The sequence below is a fragment of the Zingiber officinale genome, chromosome 3B (assembly GCF_018446385.1).
Source record: "Zingiber officinale cultivar Zhangliang chromosome 3B, Zo_v1.1, whole genome shotgun sequence".
Classification (NCBI taxonomy): Eukaryota; Viridiplantae; Streptophyta; class Magnoliopsida; order Zingiberales; family Zingiberaceae; genus Zingiber; species Zingiber officinale.
Genome location: NC_055991.1, coordinates 12793509 through 12811157, shown reverse-complemented (window position 1 = coordinate 12811157; position 17649 = coordinate 12793509). Strand labels below are relative to the sequence as shown.

The 17649-nt window shown below is 41.7% G+C and overlaps 1 protein-coding gene across 1 annotated transcript; it reads left to right on the top strand.

Moving 5' to 3' along the window:
• The first annotated feature begins 4013 nt into the window (after nucleotides 1–4013).
• Nucleotides 4014–7722, top strand: LOC122055932 (quinone oxidoreductase PIG3-like). Its single transcript, XM_042617626.1, has 6 exons — nucleotides 4014–4350; nucleotides 4737–4916; nucleotides 5811–5892; nucleotides 6287–6394; nucleotides 6467–6625; nucleotides 7341–7722. Exons 1-6 carry the CDS (start codon nucleotides 4099–4101, stop codon nucleotides 7535–7537), a joined length of 978 nt encoding a protein of 325 aa, XP_042473560.1. The 5' UTR covers nucleotides 4014–4098; the 3' UTR covers nucleotides 7538–7722.
• Nucleotides 7723–17649: the final 9927 nt, after the last annotated feature.

The window sequence follows — 17649 nt, the reverse complement described above, 5'->3', positions numbered from 1 at the left end:
TTTTTGATAAAAATAATTTAAATTTTACTTTTTGATTTCGAAAAATCTTAAAATTTTTTATCAAATTTAAAAAGAATAAGCTAGATTAGTAGAAAAATTTTCAAAAAAGATATTATTTAATCTAATAGAAATGATTTATTTCAGTAGAATGACTTAATTTTTGAAAATAAATTTTTAAACATATATTTTCAACTCTAAAAATTCTATTTATTTTTCTGAATATGTTTTCTTAAATTTTAATATTTAAAATTAATTTTTTAGAAAATAATTCATAAAAAATTTATTATTTATCAAAAAATTATGAATAAAATTTTTGTCAACAGAAACATTAGTGCTCTATTAGTCTAGGAATTTTGAACAAAAATTTCAAAGAGAAGATTAAAAAATTTTCCAAGTCAAACAATTTCTATCCTAATAAAAAATTGGGAATTCAATCTAGAAAGGATTTCTAAACCCAATATAGATTCATACCTACTAGATTTACTAGAAATTTTGGTGGTACATAATTCCTAGGAATTTTCTTTATTTGTCCCTCATTATTTCTAATGTAATAGTTAATTCTACCATAGTTTCTAAACCTTGATTTTTGAAAAATATTTAAACATGCATAGTTATTTTCCAGTTTCTTCATTTGTACTTTTAGTTTTTCATTTTCTATTTTTAACTTATCATACATTATAAAGGATATGAATTTGCTAAGTTTAATTTTAGCTTAGCATTTTCATTTTCTAATTTTAGCATGTTTTTGGAAAGTATTTTAATAAATTTAAAAGATTATTTAGGAAGTAAGACTCGTACCTCACTTACCTCATTGTCTGATGCTTCGTCTTTATTACTGCTTTCTTTTACAGATCCTCCCCCAACCCTTCGTCGATGCTCATTTTTTGAGGAACTTTCGTCGTTCCTCTAGTGGTCTAGCATTAGGGCTAATCCAGCGTACTCTTCTAACTCTGATTTTGATGACAACAATTCATCCCATGTTACCTTGAGGTTCTTGTACTTCAATTTTGTTGGTCTTTTTCCATTATCTTTCTCCTTCTTCTTTAATTTAGGGTAGCCGTTCTTGATATGCCCTTCTTCTTGGTAGCTGTCCTTTTGCTTCGAAGGTGTTTTTTTTCCTGCAACTTATTAAATTTATGAGCTTTAAAAAATTTATTAAAATTTCTTACATTAAGGTTGCCTCGTCTTTGTTGATTGATGCTTTGGAGTTTGGATCGTCCGTTCTTGCTTTCAGGGAAATTGTTTGAGTTGGCTTCTTCTTTAATTCAAAATATCTAGATTCGTGAAGTTCTAAAGTCGAAAATAAACTTTCTAATGAACTTACCTCTACATCCTTAGAAATGTAGTAAGAGTCAACTATGGGCATCCATTCTTATGTTCTAGGGAAAGCAGTCAAAGCGTACTTTAGTGAATCTCAATTTGTTATATTTTTTTTTCTAGATTTGTGAGTCCGGTGATTACCTCCTTCAGTTTGGTATGAAGTTATGCTATTGACTCTCCTTTTAGCCAGAGGTTCGTCAATTGGTCCCGGAGCAGGTGCCGTCTCGCGAGCTTTGCTTCGGATGTTCCTTCGTATAGCTCCAGGAACTTACCCAAAGTTCCTTTGTTGATTCGTATGTGTTGATCCTGGTGACTTCTTGAAGTGGCAACATACTTAGTAGATGGAATTCGGTTCGTCCATTTGTCATAAAGTCCTTTTGCTCCTGTGTCCAAATATACTCTTCTTTTTCTTTGCCTTTTTGATCTTTTGGAACTACAAAATCGTATTTAATTATTAATAAAATCTTAAAGTTAGTTTAAAAAAATACCCATTTACTTTTTCCATAGGGTGAACTCCCCCTTAAATTTCGACAAGTAGATACTTGGTACGACCATCGTTTGTTTGCTTCGTTTGATGGTTAGTTCTTCTGAAACGTTCTTGCTCTGATGTCACTTGTTGATCCTGGTGTGGTTGGCAAGAGGAGGCGAATTGCATGTAGAAATAAGATTATCCCTTGCTTATTCTTTGGACTTTGATTAGTAAGCACAATTCATTTAAACAAAAAATAAACTGGACAACTAAAATAAAGAAGAAAAAGAATTACTTGGTTACAACCTAGGTGATTAAAAGCTTTGAAAGTGTTCCACTAGAAAAACTCCTTTGTTAAAGATGGAGTGACCTATTACAGACGTTGACAGCTCACAAGAGAGACTAGGAAGTAATTACAAGACTTGTAGTTTAGTTGTTGTTTAATTCCTAGCTCTAGGGGTCTTTTTATAGCCCCTGAAAAAATCTATCCATTGCTTGAAGGTGCCTCCAAGAGGATCCAGGGTGCTTCCAAGAGGACAAACTTTTATCCTCAACTCAACAGTCGCTGCTAATGGATGAGCTCGGTTGAAGGCACCTTCAATAAGCTCGAAGGTGCCTTCAAGCCTTCAATAGATTCAACAGTCATTCGAGGCGCCTCCTAAACCATTGGAGGCACCCTCCAGAAGCATATTAGCCTTTCTTGTGAAGGCGCAAGGGCCCCTCCAAGCCTCTTGGAGGCGCCTTCCATGAAATAGATCAACCTCTGAGCTGATATTTTTCGCGTAGGTGATGCTCCGATTAACTAGAGTTGAACTCACTCGAATTCAACTTTGACCATCTCCTTGAGCAGACTTCCTCCTGGCTTTTCATCTCTCGAACGTCGAGTACGTCTCATCCACCGATATACTCTTCTATAACTTCTCGTCCCTCGAATGTACTGAGCCCATCGACTCGCTTCGTGCACCATTCTTCTCGTCCATTACGTCTTCAGCTCAAATTCTTGTGCTCCTAATTCTGCACACTTAGACATAAGACATCAAACATAAACATGACCTAATTTAACTTGGTTGAACATATCAAAACTATCACGCATTTTACTTTGCGTTGTACGGATAAAAAATCTCTGATTCATGTTATTATCGAGGAAGAGAAAGAAAGAACGAGAAAGAAATATTATCGGCGAGGGAGGAGAAGGATGTTTTCTTAGAGTATCACCGGTGAGAGAGCATAAATATACAGAATTGCTGATGAGAAAAGAAAAGGGGACGAAATACTAATAAAAGAAAGACTAGGATTTTTGAGAGATATTGAGAAGGAAATAGTTTATGAGGTTTTATAATGTATATAATTAAATAGATAAAATCTGGGCTAATTGTAATTATGAGAAAATAATATTAAATAGAATAAAATATTGGCTAATCGCAATTTCGAGTAAATCAGGATAAATATAAGTATAAATAGGAAGTTAATTAATTGATAAGATGTAATTAATAAGTTAGAATGATATTTATTAACGTGTATGCTCTAATTAATTAATATTAATAACCCCAATTAACTTTTGCTAATGTCTTTATTTAATTATTTAATCAATGGACTTTAATAAAATTGGCCTCGACATAGATCTTAAAAGCTTATGTCTCGAGCTGGACCCGGAAGTGGAAGTGGGTGTGGATGTTTTAAGTGGTAGGGTACTCACATATTTAGGTGACGTTTGGTTAAATGATGAGAATGATTATGTGTATGAGTTTGATAGTAAAATGAAATAGGAATGAGAATGAAATGAAATCCAACTAGTTATATGAGTTTGATTTATTCCCATCCAAATACTATCTTTTATTATCATTTCATTCTCTCTTTCTTAAATCCATCAACCAAATACTCCCTCAGACAACGAGTATTTAATTTTTACACTGGGTCACTCGTACTATTAGGTCGTTTGTTATATTCTTTGATTTATGATGGTTCAAACGAGTTAGATATCTAGATGAATATTAGGTTAAATTTGCTTGAAACTTGTTAGGGCCTAACCGTCCCCTTCTCCGACTCATCGGAGTAAAAGTCACTTGTTAGGGCCTAACCGTTCCCTTCTCGGACTAATCGGAATAAAAGTCGGATGCGTGGATTATAAAATGTCAAAATTGTGAAACCCTAAAACCTAATTTATTAAAATGTCATGTTTTAAAACAAATTCTTTATAATCTTTTAATCCGACGGCGGTAGACTCGTGCAAGACTCTAATTCTGCAGTTCGACTAGCAATTTTGCCACTTTGTCTCGTCAAACAGCGTCACTCTTTGCTGCGAGATCGAGATGAAGGCCGTGGTGATCAAGAACCCCGGCGGCCCCGAGGTTCTTCAGGTTCAGGAGGTGGAAGACCCGGCGGTTGGTGACAACGAGGTCCTCATCCAGGCGGAAGCCTCCGCCCTCAACCGCGCCGATACAATCCAGAGGAAGGGCTTGTACCCGCCGCCCAAGGGCGCAAGCCCTTACCCAGGCCTCGAATGCTCTGGTAAGATCATCGCAGTAGGAAAATCCGTTACGCGCTGGAAGGTTGGTGATCAGGTATGTTGACCCTCCCTGTTGGATTGCTGGCTCTGTTGGTCTTCATTTGTTTGATTGAATTTTCTTTCAAGAATTCATTTAATAAGCTAGGTCAGTAGTCAATTTTCAGTTTCTGGCTAAGTTTGCGTTTCTGGCTAAGCTTGCGTTTCTGGCGTAACAAGCCCTGTGCTATTTGTCTCCTGTAGATCTCTACCTTGATTTTGAATCATAATTTGGGTGCTTTCGGTGTCTATAGCCATTACATTGTCTTATTCTCAGTTTTGGGATTAAAATTTTAATATAATGTGTTTAATCATTCTTTATTTTTTTTTTAAAGTTTTGGAATCAAAATTTGGTTCTGCATTAATTGTGGATGACATATGACTAGTTCGTTCCGTCCTCTGCAGGTATGTGCCCTTCTAAGTGGAGGAGGATATGCAGAGAAGGTAGTGGTACCGGATGGGCAGCTACTTCCCATCCCAGAAGGAGTGTCTGTGCGAGATGCTGCTAGTTTTCCGGAAGTTGCATGCACTGTTTGGTCAACTGTATTCATGATGAGCCGATTGTCATCAGGGGAGACCTTATTAGTAAATCTCTCTCAATTCTTTGTTGTATTGTTTTACATATGTAGCCTTTTGTGTGCCCTTGAAGGTTCAATACGAAATATGAAATCTTAGTTGTTTGTTGTTTGCTTTAAGCTGATTGGAAGAAATGCATTTGATTGACAGATGGTTAGATCATTATTTAGGAAATAGGTAATATGTTGGCATATGTTGCTATGTAGGATTCTCGATATTTGGTGTAGTTTAGATGTTATGTCTTATGGTGCTATCCTCAGTTGCTGATTAGATTAGTGAGAAATATATTGAGAAGAGAAGAATACTGACTTCTACTAACAAGAATGTCTTGAGAATTAAACAATTGAAAATTTAAGGGCACTAATGCACTAAGTATTGTCTTTAACTTTGGCCAAATCAGCTAATACTAGTTTGTAATTGGTGGATTTTCTCTAATGCATCCTTCTAGGACCAGACTTAAGTATGTTCGTTTTTGGCATCCAATCAAATTTCTGGTTTGGCCTACTTAAATTTGGGGTCTTAAGGTTCAACTCAAGTGTAATTCTATTTGTCCCAAAATAAAATCACCTTGATTTGACCCAAAATCAAACTCAGCTGAGATTTTTTTTTTCCAAATGTAATGAGTTAGATAATATAAAAGTTTTTTTAGTTTTACAAAGATTAGTAGATTTGTGTGGCCTTTGTTTGGAACTACACTCAAAGACTTAATGATAGTTGATACCTATGAACTATGAAAAGATACTAAATCTGTGTTCTTGTCTGGTTGTTATTCATTTTTGTCTTTGTAAAAGATACTATGAAAAGAACTGCAAACTCTCATGAACTAGGATAAACATATAAGCTTACACTGATAGTTTATCTTTCTATTTCACTATTACTCATCATATGTAATTGAACTTCCAGATTCATGGCGGATCTAGTGGAATTGGTACATTTGCTATTCAGATTGCTAAACACCTTGGAATTAGAGTATTTGCCACGGCAGGTACGCTAGTGTACAGAAAAAATTTACCTTGAATGAAGAAAATCATATTGTAGCATGAAATGCTGACACATACACACATATGGCAGCCATGAAGAAACATCCTGGCATGTATGTATTAATCGCCTTTGACAATACATACGTGGCACAAAAATCTTTATAGTATTTCATGTAATTATTAATCAGTTTTGATAAGTTAGATAATGAAATAAAGATGAAGCACAATTATGATCAATTAAGCCACTTGGGGACTTGTTAAGAGCAATAATGGGTGATTTCGTAGAAATATCAAGGAATAAGCTTTGATCCTAGTGATGGGGTTACTGGATTTAGTCTAGAGGTTTGTCTATTTTCTGAAATTTAAGAAAATATTTCATTTCCTTCATATGGATTATAGGTACTGAAGAAAAATTGGCTGCTTGCAAAAATCTTGGTGCTGATGTTTGCATCAATTACAAATCAGAAGATTTTGTTGCAAGGGTGATGGAAGAAACTGGAGGAAACGGTATGCCATTGATACTACACAAAGCTTGCGTTGCAATGCAGCTATCAAAACCCAGTAAAATCTGTTATGCAGGTGTAGACGTTATATTGGATAATGTTGGTGGTCCGTACTTGCAGAAAAATCTTGAGAGCTTGGCCATTGATGGTAGACTTTTTATCATTGGTTTCATGGGAGGAGCAGTGACACAAGTAAATCTGTCTTGTCTATTGGCAAAGCGCCTTACCATTCAAGGTATCCTCTGCCATTTTGAGTTCATTCTCTTATTCTACTTGACTCTTAGAAAGTTTTGAAACTCGCAAACATATAACTTGTCTATGCGGACTCGAATGAGTATTTTACACTACACAAATGTAGACCTAAGTGTCTAACACAACTATTTTGAATAACTGTACACGTGATCAATGGAGTTGCTGAGTGTCCACTCGGAATGTCCGTATCCAAGATAGAGGGAACATGCAAATATTCCAAGTATTAGAGGAATTTGCCCCTAGTTGCCCTTGTTGTCAGTAAATTTTCACAAAAGCGTATAGAAAGTATATCTACAGCGAAGGAATAATTTGTTAAATTTGTTCAACCTTCTAATGCCATTCATAGATCCCCAATCTTGTTGGAAGTTAATATGTTGGCCAGTTGCAAGTCTTCAGTGTTCATATATGTAATAGGTCTATGTTTGACTAGTGATATTTTCTGTTGGAGGCGATCCAAGTAGTAGCCTCAACTATTTTGTGCTATTTTTTTTGTCTTCTATGTTCTTAAAATCATTTGTATCTTCTTCAACCAGATGGTTCCTTTGCCAGACAACGTCATCTTTTCAGGAACCTCATAATCTTACTGCTTTATTTTTGCTAAATGTTACTAACTTATGGGAAACATTGGCTATGTGCTTAGTTATCTGACATGTGGACTGTTCTTGCTGATTTTTTTTTTTTTTGGTTTGTTTTAACAGCTGCTGGTCTACGAAATAGAAGCCTCGAAAATAAAGCCAAGATAGTCGCTGAGGTTGAGAAGCACGTCTGGCCAGCCATTGCAGCAGGCAAGGTGAAGCCTATTGTATACGAGACCTTTCCACTGTCTGAAGCTGCTGATGCTCACAGGATGATGGAGAGCAGTGCTCATATTGGCAAGATACTTCTAATTCCATGATCATAACTCATAAGAGGATTCAGCATGAAGTCTGCTAGAGCATATCAACACATCATGTAGATCTGTTGAAGCTGTCATGTCATATATAATGAAACAGATTATAGACTTGTGGAATACACTAATGTCATGATTGAATGATGTTTGTCAACTGAATTCAAAATAATAAAAAGTGGATGTGAAAATTACTTGGTGGATCTATGTGAAAAATTTAGGCAGGTTCTTAGAATGAATTGTATTATTATAATCAACATAAACTTTATAAAATAATATAAATTTTATATTTTAATTTTAAAAAAATAAAATTCATAGAAATTCTAATCTTTATGACTTGTTTTCTTTTTCACTCTTAATTATTCTGTTTAACAGAAATATTTAGGCAGCGAATTGTAGTTCTCCACACTTGTTTACTAATGTACTTATTCTTCTATTGTGTACCCTAAATTTTCCATTGTTGTATTTTTTTTCCTAGTTTAGGGAAATTTAGATTCTCTTGCATTTGTGAAATGTTTTACATATGAAATTCTAATCGATATCTGCATAGGGAATATAAGTGAACAACTGCAAGTACAAGTCTGCTGATCATAATTGTCACACGTTTATGCTTCTTCACGATATCCAGGGCTTTTGTTTTGAAAAATCCTTGGCCAGGATATTTAAGTCTATTCTTTATTTGCTACTTCAATTTCCTGTCTTTGGTTCTATATATATTGAAGTCACATTGTTGGTTGGATCACTACTAGTACTTTGATAAATAATGAAACTAGGTACAACTGTCTGCAGATGAAACTCTGTTCTGTTGATGTAGTCAAACTGAAGACCTCGTTTTAGTTGTTAAGTTAGAGAGATTACAATCTCGCAGTTAATGATTCCATTTTATGTGACAACAGCTGCCTATCCTGCCCTAGGATTGATGAAGTTGATACCTGCACGAATGATTGTTCTAATATGTTCGAGGGTCAATTTTTAATTGATATAATATATTTTGCTGGGTGTCTAACCTATCCATATAAAGGCTGCTGTGCTAGGACAGCTTCAACTTTTCTCCAACAGCTGCCTATCTCAATTTATTCTTAAAATTGATGAGAGTATATTATTGGACAGGCTTCCTCTGGGGACTACGTATTGTGGAACACTTTAGGAAATGTCCTTCAGCTATTTCACCCAAAGTTCCATGATGCTTCCCATAAAATTCAGATGTACATGAGTCAAACCCTATAGCGCAGTGTGCTATGGATATCATGTGCTATAGATTTGACGTATCAAGTATTGCTTAATAATTTCTTGCTTTGAAATACTTTTGAAGAATTTTCATCCCAAAAGCTAGCTTCATCTTTCTTGCATCGAAATACTTTGAAGTGTTAGTTTTCAGCCTCAAAGAGCATTAAATGAAGTTGTACAATAAGTTCTTTCTCGAGTCTTTTATGATCTTATTCGGAAACTGAGTTAGAGGAATCGTCAGATGAGATGGATAAAATATTGACCGAATTATGATGTCCTGGAAGGGGATATGCTGAGATGACTTTTATGTTGACCAAGTCATCAGAAGTTCTCTGGTCAACGCTACCTGCAGCCAGCGATCGGGTTGCCCGGTCCCTGGTATCTCGAGGCTCGAGGTAGATCCAACGAGTATATAAGTACAAATCAAGACGCATAATAATGACATGAATGTAGAGTGAGTACAGAGAACATACCCTAGCCCAGGGGGGCGCCCTTGGATGGGATGCTGCTCGAGTGGTTGTGACCCGGAAGAGCAGATGACTCCAAGTCAGATGAAGAGCTGGATCTGACGGCGCCTAACCGAGCACGACCTGAATCCAGCTGGAAGACGATACACAGATTGGGCTATGACATCGGCACGCATGTCGGGATATGACATCACCACGCAAACCGAGATAGGACACTAGCACACAAATCAAGATAGGATATCGGCACACAGGCCGGGATGTGACAACGACACGTGGGAAGGAATAGGATCTCGGCACGCAGACCGGACTATAACAACAACCCGAAGGCTAGACACAAAGCACACAATTCGAAATACAACCGCAGCTTGCAGGCCGAGACACAATGATGATGACACACAGATCGAGATTCAACCACAGCTTGAAGGCCAAAACATAGTAGTGATGTGCACTATGGTTGTAGCTTGGGATACGACACACAACTGGATCGGCACGGGGGTCAGCATACAACAACGACATAATCGGAACCGAGGCGAAGTCGGCACATGGACTATTGACACATGGACTGCCGACATGTGGTGGCTGTCGGCCAGGAAGGCTGCGGCAAGTGGAGGTGGCCGACGAAGGGGTTGTTGTGCGTGGAGATTGCCGGTGAAGGGGGGAGGAAGAGATGGCAACGGGAAGCGACATGAGGGGAAGCGGCTCCCGGGAGGCGTTGGTGGTCAGAGTGAAGAAGGGAGGAGGTGGCGACCGGAGTGCTTGTCGGTTGGAGGAGAGGGAGAGCAGGGGACGGGAGTGGCCGATATCAGCGAGGAGAGGAGCGTGGAAGGGAGAGGGAGGTTGTGGCTGGCGCCGCGAGGCGAAAGAGGAAGAGGAAGGCTGTGGCCAGCGTCACGAGGCGAAAGAGGAAGAGGAAGATTGTGGTCAGCGTCGCAAGGAGAAAGAGGAAGAGAAAGGTTGTGGCCGGCGTCGCAAGGAGGAGAAGGATAAGGAAGGTTGTGGCTGGCGTCACAAGGAGGAGAAGGAAGAGGAAGGAGGTGGTCGTCGCCGATAGTCGTCGCTCGAGGGTGGCGGCCAGAGAGGAAGCTGCCCCCCTCCCATTCCTCTTGGCGGCAGAGAAAAAACCAAGCCCCCCTGTTGTGCGTACAGTGCTCCCCTCAAAAGCCCTAGTTAGCAATTGACCATAATGCCTCCCCCCTCTTCTTAATTTCTTCTCTGCCCTTAACTTATATCCACATCAGAAGTCTCTCCCTCAAGTCTAGTCGAAGGAGGCGCATGTCTGACTGACTAGACCCAGTCAAATGAAAAACAGAATCGCTACTGAATGCAGAGTCATATCGAGGGCCTATCATATAACGTCGAATGAGCAGCTGTGGCGATGCCGAGCTGAACAGGGGATCGAAAGCCGAGCAGGAGACCGAGCGATAGAAAACCACGACCGAGAAAAATGCTGACCAAGCGATAATAAATCACGACCGGGCAATAGAATAATGGCGGTTGGGCAATAGGGAGAAACCTGAGCTGGTGGAACGACGACAAGTGAGGGGTTCCAAGGGCACGATCAAAAAAATGCCGACCGAGCGACGATAAATCACGACAGGACAATCGAATAATGTCGACCTAACAATCGAAAAATGTTGACCTGGCAATCGAAAGATGCTGACTTGGCAATCGAAAAATGCTAACCTGGATCAAAAAATACTGAGCGAGTCGAAAGATGATGGGCAAGCGGTATCAAACGCGCGGTCGAGAAAATTTTAACCGAGCGACAGTAAGTCGCAACCGGGCGATCGAATGATGCCGACCTGACAATTGAAAAATACTAACCTGCAATCGAAAAATGCTAAGCGGGTCGAAAGACAATGGGCGAGCGGTGTCGAGCGCGTGACCGAGAAAATATCGATCGAGAAACAGAGATAATGTCGTTCGAACGAAATGAGAACGGGCGAGCGATGTCGGGTGCATGATCGAGAAAATACCGACCAAGCGACAATAAATCGCGACCGGGCCATAGAGAGAATGAGGGACCAACAAAGCCATGAGCGCGACTGATAAAAATGCCTACCGAGTGACAGTAAATCGTGACCAGACAATAGAGAGAATGATGGACGTGCAAAGCCATAAGCGCGACCGAGAAAAATGTCGATCGATAAAAAGCGAACAACCGAGCAGATAGCCAAGAGATACTGATCGATCGACTAATAGAAGGCCAATCGGGTGATTGAAAGAATGCCAAGTGGGCGCGAAGACTGTGCGCTAGATAGACACGGAACCTGAGACTAAATGAGAATGGGAGCAGAGTCCGTGGATCAAGCATGAACGGGAGCAAAGGCTTTGTGAGCCGAGTCGGGCATGGATCCCAAGAGACTGAAAGCGATCGAGAGCAAAGCCTGTGGACCGGGCGTGAACGTGATTAGAGCCTGTGGATGGAGCACGAACGGGCAAGAGTAGTGAGTGTCAGGCATAGCGGTGATTGAGATGTGAATGGTGGGTGTCGGGCAAAGCGACGAGTAAGTCGCGAACGATGAGTGTCGGGCAGAGCGGCGAGTAAGCAGTGAGTGTCGACTGAGCAATAGTGGTGAGCAAAAACGCGAATGGTAAGAGCCAGGTAGAGGGCGAGTGAAGCAAGTGTGATGAGTGTCGGGCAGAGCGGCGAGTGAGGCAAGCCCCTGACTAGGGAGTAACTCGACCGACTAGTAGTTGAGTGTGAGAGCCTGACCGGGAGGCCATTGGTCGCGAGAGCATACTCTCTTATAACTCGCACCGGGGAGAGAGTCTGGAGGCGTGAGAGTATGCTCGCTTATAACTCACACTGGTGCGAGAGTCTGGAAGCGTGAGAGCATGCTCACTTATAACTCGCACTGAGGCGAGAGTCAGGAAGCGTGAGAGCATGCTCACTTATAACTCACGCTAGGGCGAGAGTCTGGAGGCATGAGAGCATGCTCACTTATAACTCGTGTTAGGGCGAGAGTTTGAAGGCGTGAAAGCATGCTGACTAGGGCGAGAATCTAGAGGCGTGAGAGCATGCTCACTTATAACTCGCACTGGGGCAAGAGTCTGGAGGCGTTAGAGCATGCTCATTTATAACTTACGCTGAGATGAGAGTTTGGAGGCGTGGCCGAGAAGTAATCTGGAGGCCTGACCAGGAAGAAATCCGGAGGCCTGACTAGGATTTGACCTGGAGACTTGACTAGGAATAGATCTGGAGGTCTGGCCAGGACTTGATCTGGAGGTTTAACCAAGACTTGACCTGGAGACCTGACCAGGAATTGATCTGTAGATCTGACCATGATTTGATCTGGAAGTCTGACCAGGAGTTGATCTGAAGGTCTGACCAGGATTTGATTTGGAGATCTGACCAGGAGTTGATCTGGAAGTCTGACCAGGAATTGATCTGGAGGTCTGACCAGGACTTGATTGGGAAGCTCGACCGAGAATTGGTCTGGAAACTCGACCGAGAGATCGTTAGCGATACTCTGATATGAGATCGGTGGTGATACTCCGATCTGAGGTCAGTGGCGACAGCTCAACTCCGAACGGGGGAGATAAGAGATCAGATAAGCTGGTCCGAGACTAGTGAAGACTGCTCGACCCCGAACGGGAGAGATAAGGGATCCGATAGGCTAGTCTGAGACCAGTGAAGACCGCTTGACCCCGAACGAGGGAGATTAAGCCCATAGAAGCAGAGCCCGTAGCAATATGAGGGAGGAGAGCCTTTATCATACTTGATCATGGAGTAGTGTCGACCGGCTGAGGATCTGACCCGATCTCTCGACTCCCAAATGTCCATGAAGTCGGGGAGAGATCTCTCGACTCCCAAATATCCATGAAGTCGGGGAGAGAAATAGTCTGAGCTCTGACCATCAAAGGGAGCGAAGCCCATAGCAATATAGGGGTGTAGAGCCCATGGCAATAGAAAGCAATAAAAAGAAGTAGAGCACCGTGGGTGAAGGGAGCAGAGCCTGTAGACGTAAGAAGATGCAAAACAGGTGGAGGATGCAGAGCGTATAGTAGTAATAGAGTGCAACGTTGCCTATAGCAGTAAGAGGATGCAGAGCCCCATGGTGAAGGGTGCAGAGCCTATAACACACCTGATCGGGGAGCTGGCCCCTGGTCCCTAATCGGAGAGTAAGTCTCGTAGTCTGTAATCAAAGAGCGAGACTCCTAGATCATGATCGGGAAGCTGTACTATGTCATTGATTGGGAAGCTGTGTCCCTAGTGTCTAATCGGGGAGCTAGGCCCCTAATGTATGATTGGGGAGTAAGGCCCCTAGTGTCCGATCAAAGATCGAAGACCCTAGTCTTTGATAAGGAACTAGGGTCTTATTCTCTTATCAGGGAGCTATAGCAGGTCCTATAACCGTAAAAAGGGAGCAGAGCCCGAAGCGTAGCTGATCGAGGAGTCGTGCCAACCGATTGAGGGTTGGTCTCGGTCCCTTGACTCTCGAATACCTGCGGAGTTAAGGAAAAAAATATAATGAAAAAACTAACCTGTTGGCCAGCTGAAGCTCCAACTCAATTCCTCGACTCCTGAATACCCGTGGAGTGAGGGTAGAAGATAATACGTTCGTCAGGATCCTCTAAGACTGTGATAATGGCAGAGAACCTCCCAACGTTGTCCATCTTCACGTTCCAAAATAGGTGGAGAAAATTCCCACAGACGACGCCAAATTGATCCTGTCTGGAAACTGAGTCAGAGGGACCGCGGGGGTGAGGTGGATGAAATGCTGACTGAATTGCGACGTCCCGGAGGGGGGTATGCTGAGATGACTTATATGTTGACCAAGTCGTCAGAAGTCCTCTGGTCAACGCTACCTGCAGCCAGCGACTGGGTTGCCCCGGTCCCTGGTACCCTGAGGCTCGAGTAGGGATGACAATGAGGTGAGGCGGGGGCGGGTTTGCTATTCCCATCCCCGCCCCATTCTCATTTTTTAGGGTTCGGGGATTCCCCGAACCCGAACTCACGGGGGTCAAATCCCCATCCCCGCCTCATTCCCAAATTTAATTTATATTATTATTATTATTATTTAATAATTATTATTAATGATAATATTAATATTAATATCAATATTAATAATATTATTATTAATAATATTTTCAAAAAATTTAATATTAATATTAACACTATTATTAATACTTTTTTTTTAAAAAAAATCATATTATTATTTATTAATATTAATAATAATAATATTCAGGGCAGGTTCGGGGATGGGGATAGTATTCCCATACCTGCCCCATCCCCGAAAAATCGGGGATCCCCATCCCCATTTCGGATTTTCCCCGCGGGGCCCCAAACCCGCGGGGAAAATTGTCATCCCTAGGCTCGAGGCAGATCCAACAAGTATATAAGTACAAATTAAGATGCATAATAATGACAAGAATATAGAGTGAGTACGGAGAAAATACCCTGGCCCAGGAGGGTGCCCTCGTATGGGACGCAACTCGTGTGGTCGTGACCCGGAAGACCAGATGACTCTGAGTCAGATAAAGAGCTGGATCTGACGGTGCCTAGCCGAGCACGACCTAGATCCGGCTGGAAGACGACACACAAATCGGGCTATGACATCGGCACGTAGGCGGGGATATGACATCGACACGTAGATCGAGACAAGGCACTAACACACAGATCAGGATAGGATATCGACACACATGCCGGGATGTGTCAACGGCACGTGGGAAGGAATAGGATATCAACATGCAGACCGAACTATAACAACAACTTGAAGGCCAGACTCAGAGCACACAGTCCGAAATACAATTGTGGCTCGCAAGCCGGGACACAATGACGATGACACATAGATCGAGATTCAACCACAGCTCGAAGGCCAAACACATAGTAGTGATGTGCACTGTGGTTGTAGCTCGGGATATGACACACAACTGGATCGGCACGGGGGTCGACATACAATAATGACACAGAATTAGAATCGAGGCGAAGTCGGCACATGGACTGTCGACGTATGGTGGCTGCCGGCCAAGAAGGCTACGACAAGTGGAGGCGGCTGGCGAAGGGGCTGTTGTGCGTGGAGACTGCCAGCGAAAGGGGGGGAGGAAGAGATGGCAGCGGGAAGTGACATGAGGGGAAGCGACTTCCGGGCGGCGTTGGCGGTCAGAGTGAAGAAGGGAGGAGGTGGCGACCGGAGTGCTTGTTGGCTGGAGGAGAGGGAGAGCAGAGGACGAGAGAGGTCGGCATCGCCGAGGAGAGGAGTGTGGAAGGGAGAGGGAGACTGTGGCCTGCGTCGCGAGGCGAACGAGGAAGAGGAAGGTTGTGGTCGACGTCGCGAGGAGAAAGAGGAAGAGGAAGGATGTGGCCGACGTCGCAAGGAGGAGAAGGAAGAGGAAGGAGGTGGTCGTCGTCGGCAATCATCGCTCGAGGGCGGCGTCTAGAGAGGAAGCTGCCCCCCTTCCATTCCTCTTGGCGACAAAGAAAAAACCAAGCCCCCCTGTTGTGCGTACAGTGCTTCCCTCAAAAGCCCTAGTTAGCAATTGACCACAATGGCCTCCCCCCTCCTCTTAATTTCTTCTCTGCCCTTAACCTATATCCACATCATTTTAGAATTACAATTGATGAGCACAATATACAAAATTTGAATTATCAGACTTATGCAAAATTATGAAACAAAGGTGGCGTTTAATTTAGGAGTTTAGTAATGAGGGAATGGATTAATTTCTAAACCTTATGTTTGGTTAATGGGAATGGAATAAAAATTTTAGAATGAAACATAAAAATTTGGGTTTTGATGAAACTCATCTTCTCCTTTGAATTTTGATGGGAATGAGAATGAAAATTAAGTTTTAATGAAAATACTCTTAACATATTTGTTCAATTTTTTTCAAATCACTTATTCTCTTCTTGTTCTCTCTCATCATTCTTTTTCTCTTCTCATTCTATCATTACATTTTCTTTCTTATCATACTTTCTCTCTCCTCAATTTCTCCTATCATATAGTCTTTCTTCTCATTTTTTCTCATCACACTTTTCTCTCCTATCATATTTTCTCTCTCCTTATCTCTCTCATCATGTTTTTTTCTCTTCCATCACGCTCTCTTTCATCAATTTTTCTTATCATATTTTCTCTCTCATCATATTTTTTTCTCCTTAATCTCTCCTATCACTCTCTATCATACATTCCCTCTCCTTAATCTCTCTCATTACTCTCTCTCCTCATTTTCTCTCATTATATTTTCTCTCTCTTCTATTGGTGCAATATCCCCTAGGTCAAGGTTGATCAGGTTGACTAAGCTTGAGTTGTCTCAAACTTGAGTCTTGATGTTTGGGTTTCGATATTTGATAATATATGGAGATTGTTGGTGATACTTGACTGGGAAAGTCCTAACTGGAGGTTATGCGATGGGAAGTCCTAGTGAGTGAAGACAAGTAGTTGGAAATCCTGGTAAGTGAAATCAGGTGAAAGACCTAGTGAGTGAAGCTAGGCAGTTGGGAAATCTTGGTGAGTGAAGCCAGGTGAAAGACCTAGTGAGTGAAGCTAGGCAGGTGAAAGTCCTGGTGAGTGAAGTCAAGCAGATGGAAAGTCCTAGTGAGTGAAGCTATGCAGATGACAAATCTTGGTGAGTGAAGCCAGGTGAAAGACTTGGTACGTGAAGCCAAACAGATGGAAAGTCATGGTGAGTGAAGCCAGACAGATGAAAAATCCTAGTGAGTGAAGTCAGGTGAAAGTTCTGGTGAGTGAAGCTAGACACGTGGAAATCCAGGTGAGTCAAAGTTGACCGGACACTTAGTGTTGCGAAGTTCAAGTAGGTTAAAGGAGTGATCGGATACTTAGCACAAGGAAATCCAGATGGGTCAGGGTGACTAGACATCTGGTGGAAGGAAGTCCAAGTGGGTCATGAAGGACCGGACACTTGGCATAAGATGGTAAGTCAAAGTGGGTCAAGGTTGACTGAACATTTGGCACAAGGAGAAAAGTCCAAGTGAGTTAAAGGATTGACCGAACACTTGGTGAAGAAGTTCCAGCAGGTCAAGGTTGATCGGATGTTAGGCACGAGGAGTCCCTGTTGGATCGTGAATTTCGATAGAGGGGGGGGGTGAATATCGATTTAAAAACTTTCGTCGAAAAGAGTTAAGCGCAGCGGAAAATATAAGCGAAAAGAAACAAGGCTAACACAAGTTCTTTTTACTTGGTTCGGAGCCTGTGTTGACTCCTACTCCAAGGCTCGCACTCATCGAGTGCTTTCGTTGGGCAATTCACTAGCAATTCAAATAATTGTTTTACAATTGAAAGTACAGTTGCTAATGAAAAATAAGGCAGTACCGATAAGAAAGAAATCAAAAGAAAAGAGCGCGTTGTCGGAGTTTCGCAGCGTCACAGGAGCACAAGTGAGCAGATCGTTTGTTCTGAGTTGTATTTGAAGCTCCACCCCTGACCCTTCTTTTATAGGATGCTCAGGGCGCCCGCAGCCCTTCGGGGC

Bases quoted from the DNA above. Each gene is read 5' to 3' on its own strand.
- LOC122055932 (XM_042617626.1), top strand. From the start codon at position 4,099: ATGAAGGCCGTGGTGATCAAGAACCCCGGCGGCCCCGAGGTTCTTCAG. The intron at 4,917-5,810 runs GTAAATCTCTCT...TTGAACTTCCAG, and splicing joins CATCAGGGGAGACCTTATTA to ATTCATGGCGGATCTAGTGG. The intron at 6,395-6,466 runs GTATGCCATTGA...TCTGTTATGCAG, and splicing joins GGAAGAAACTGGAGGAAACG to GTGTAGACGTTATATTGGAT.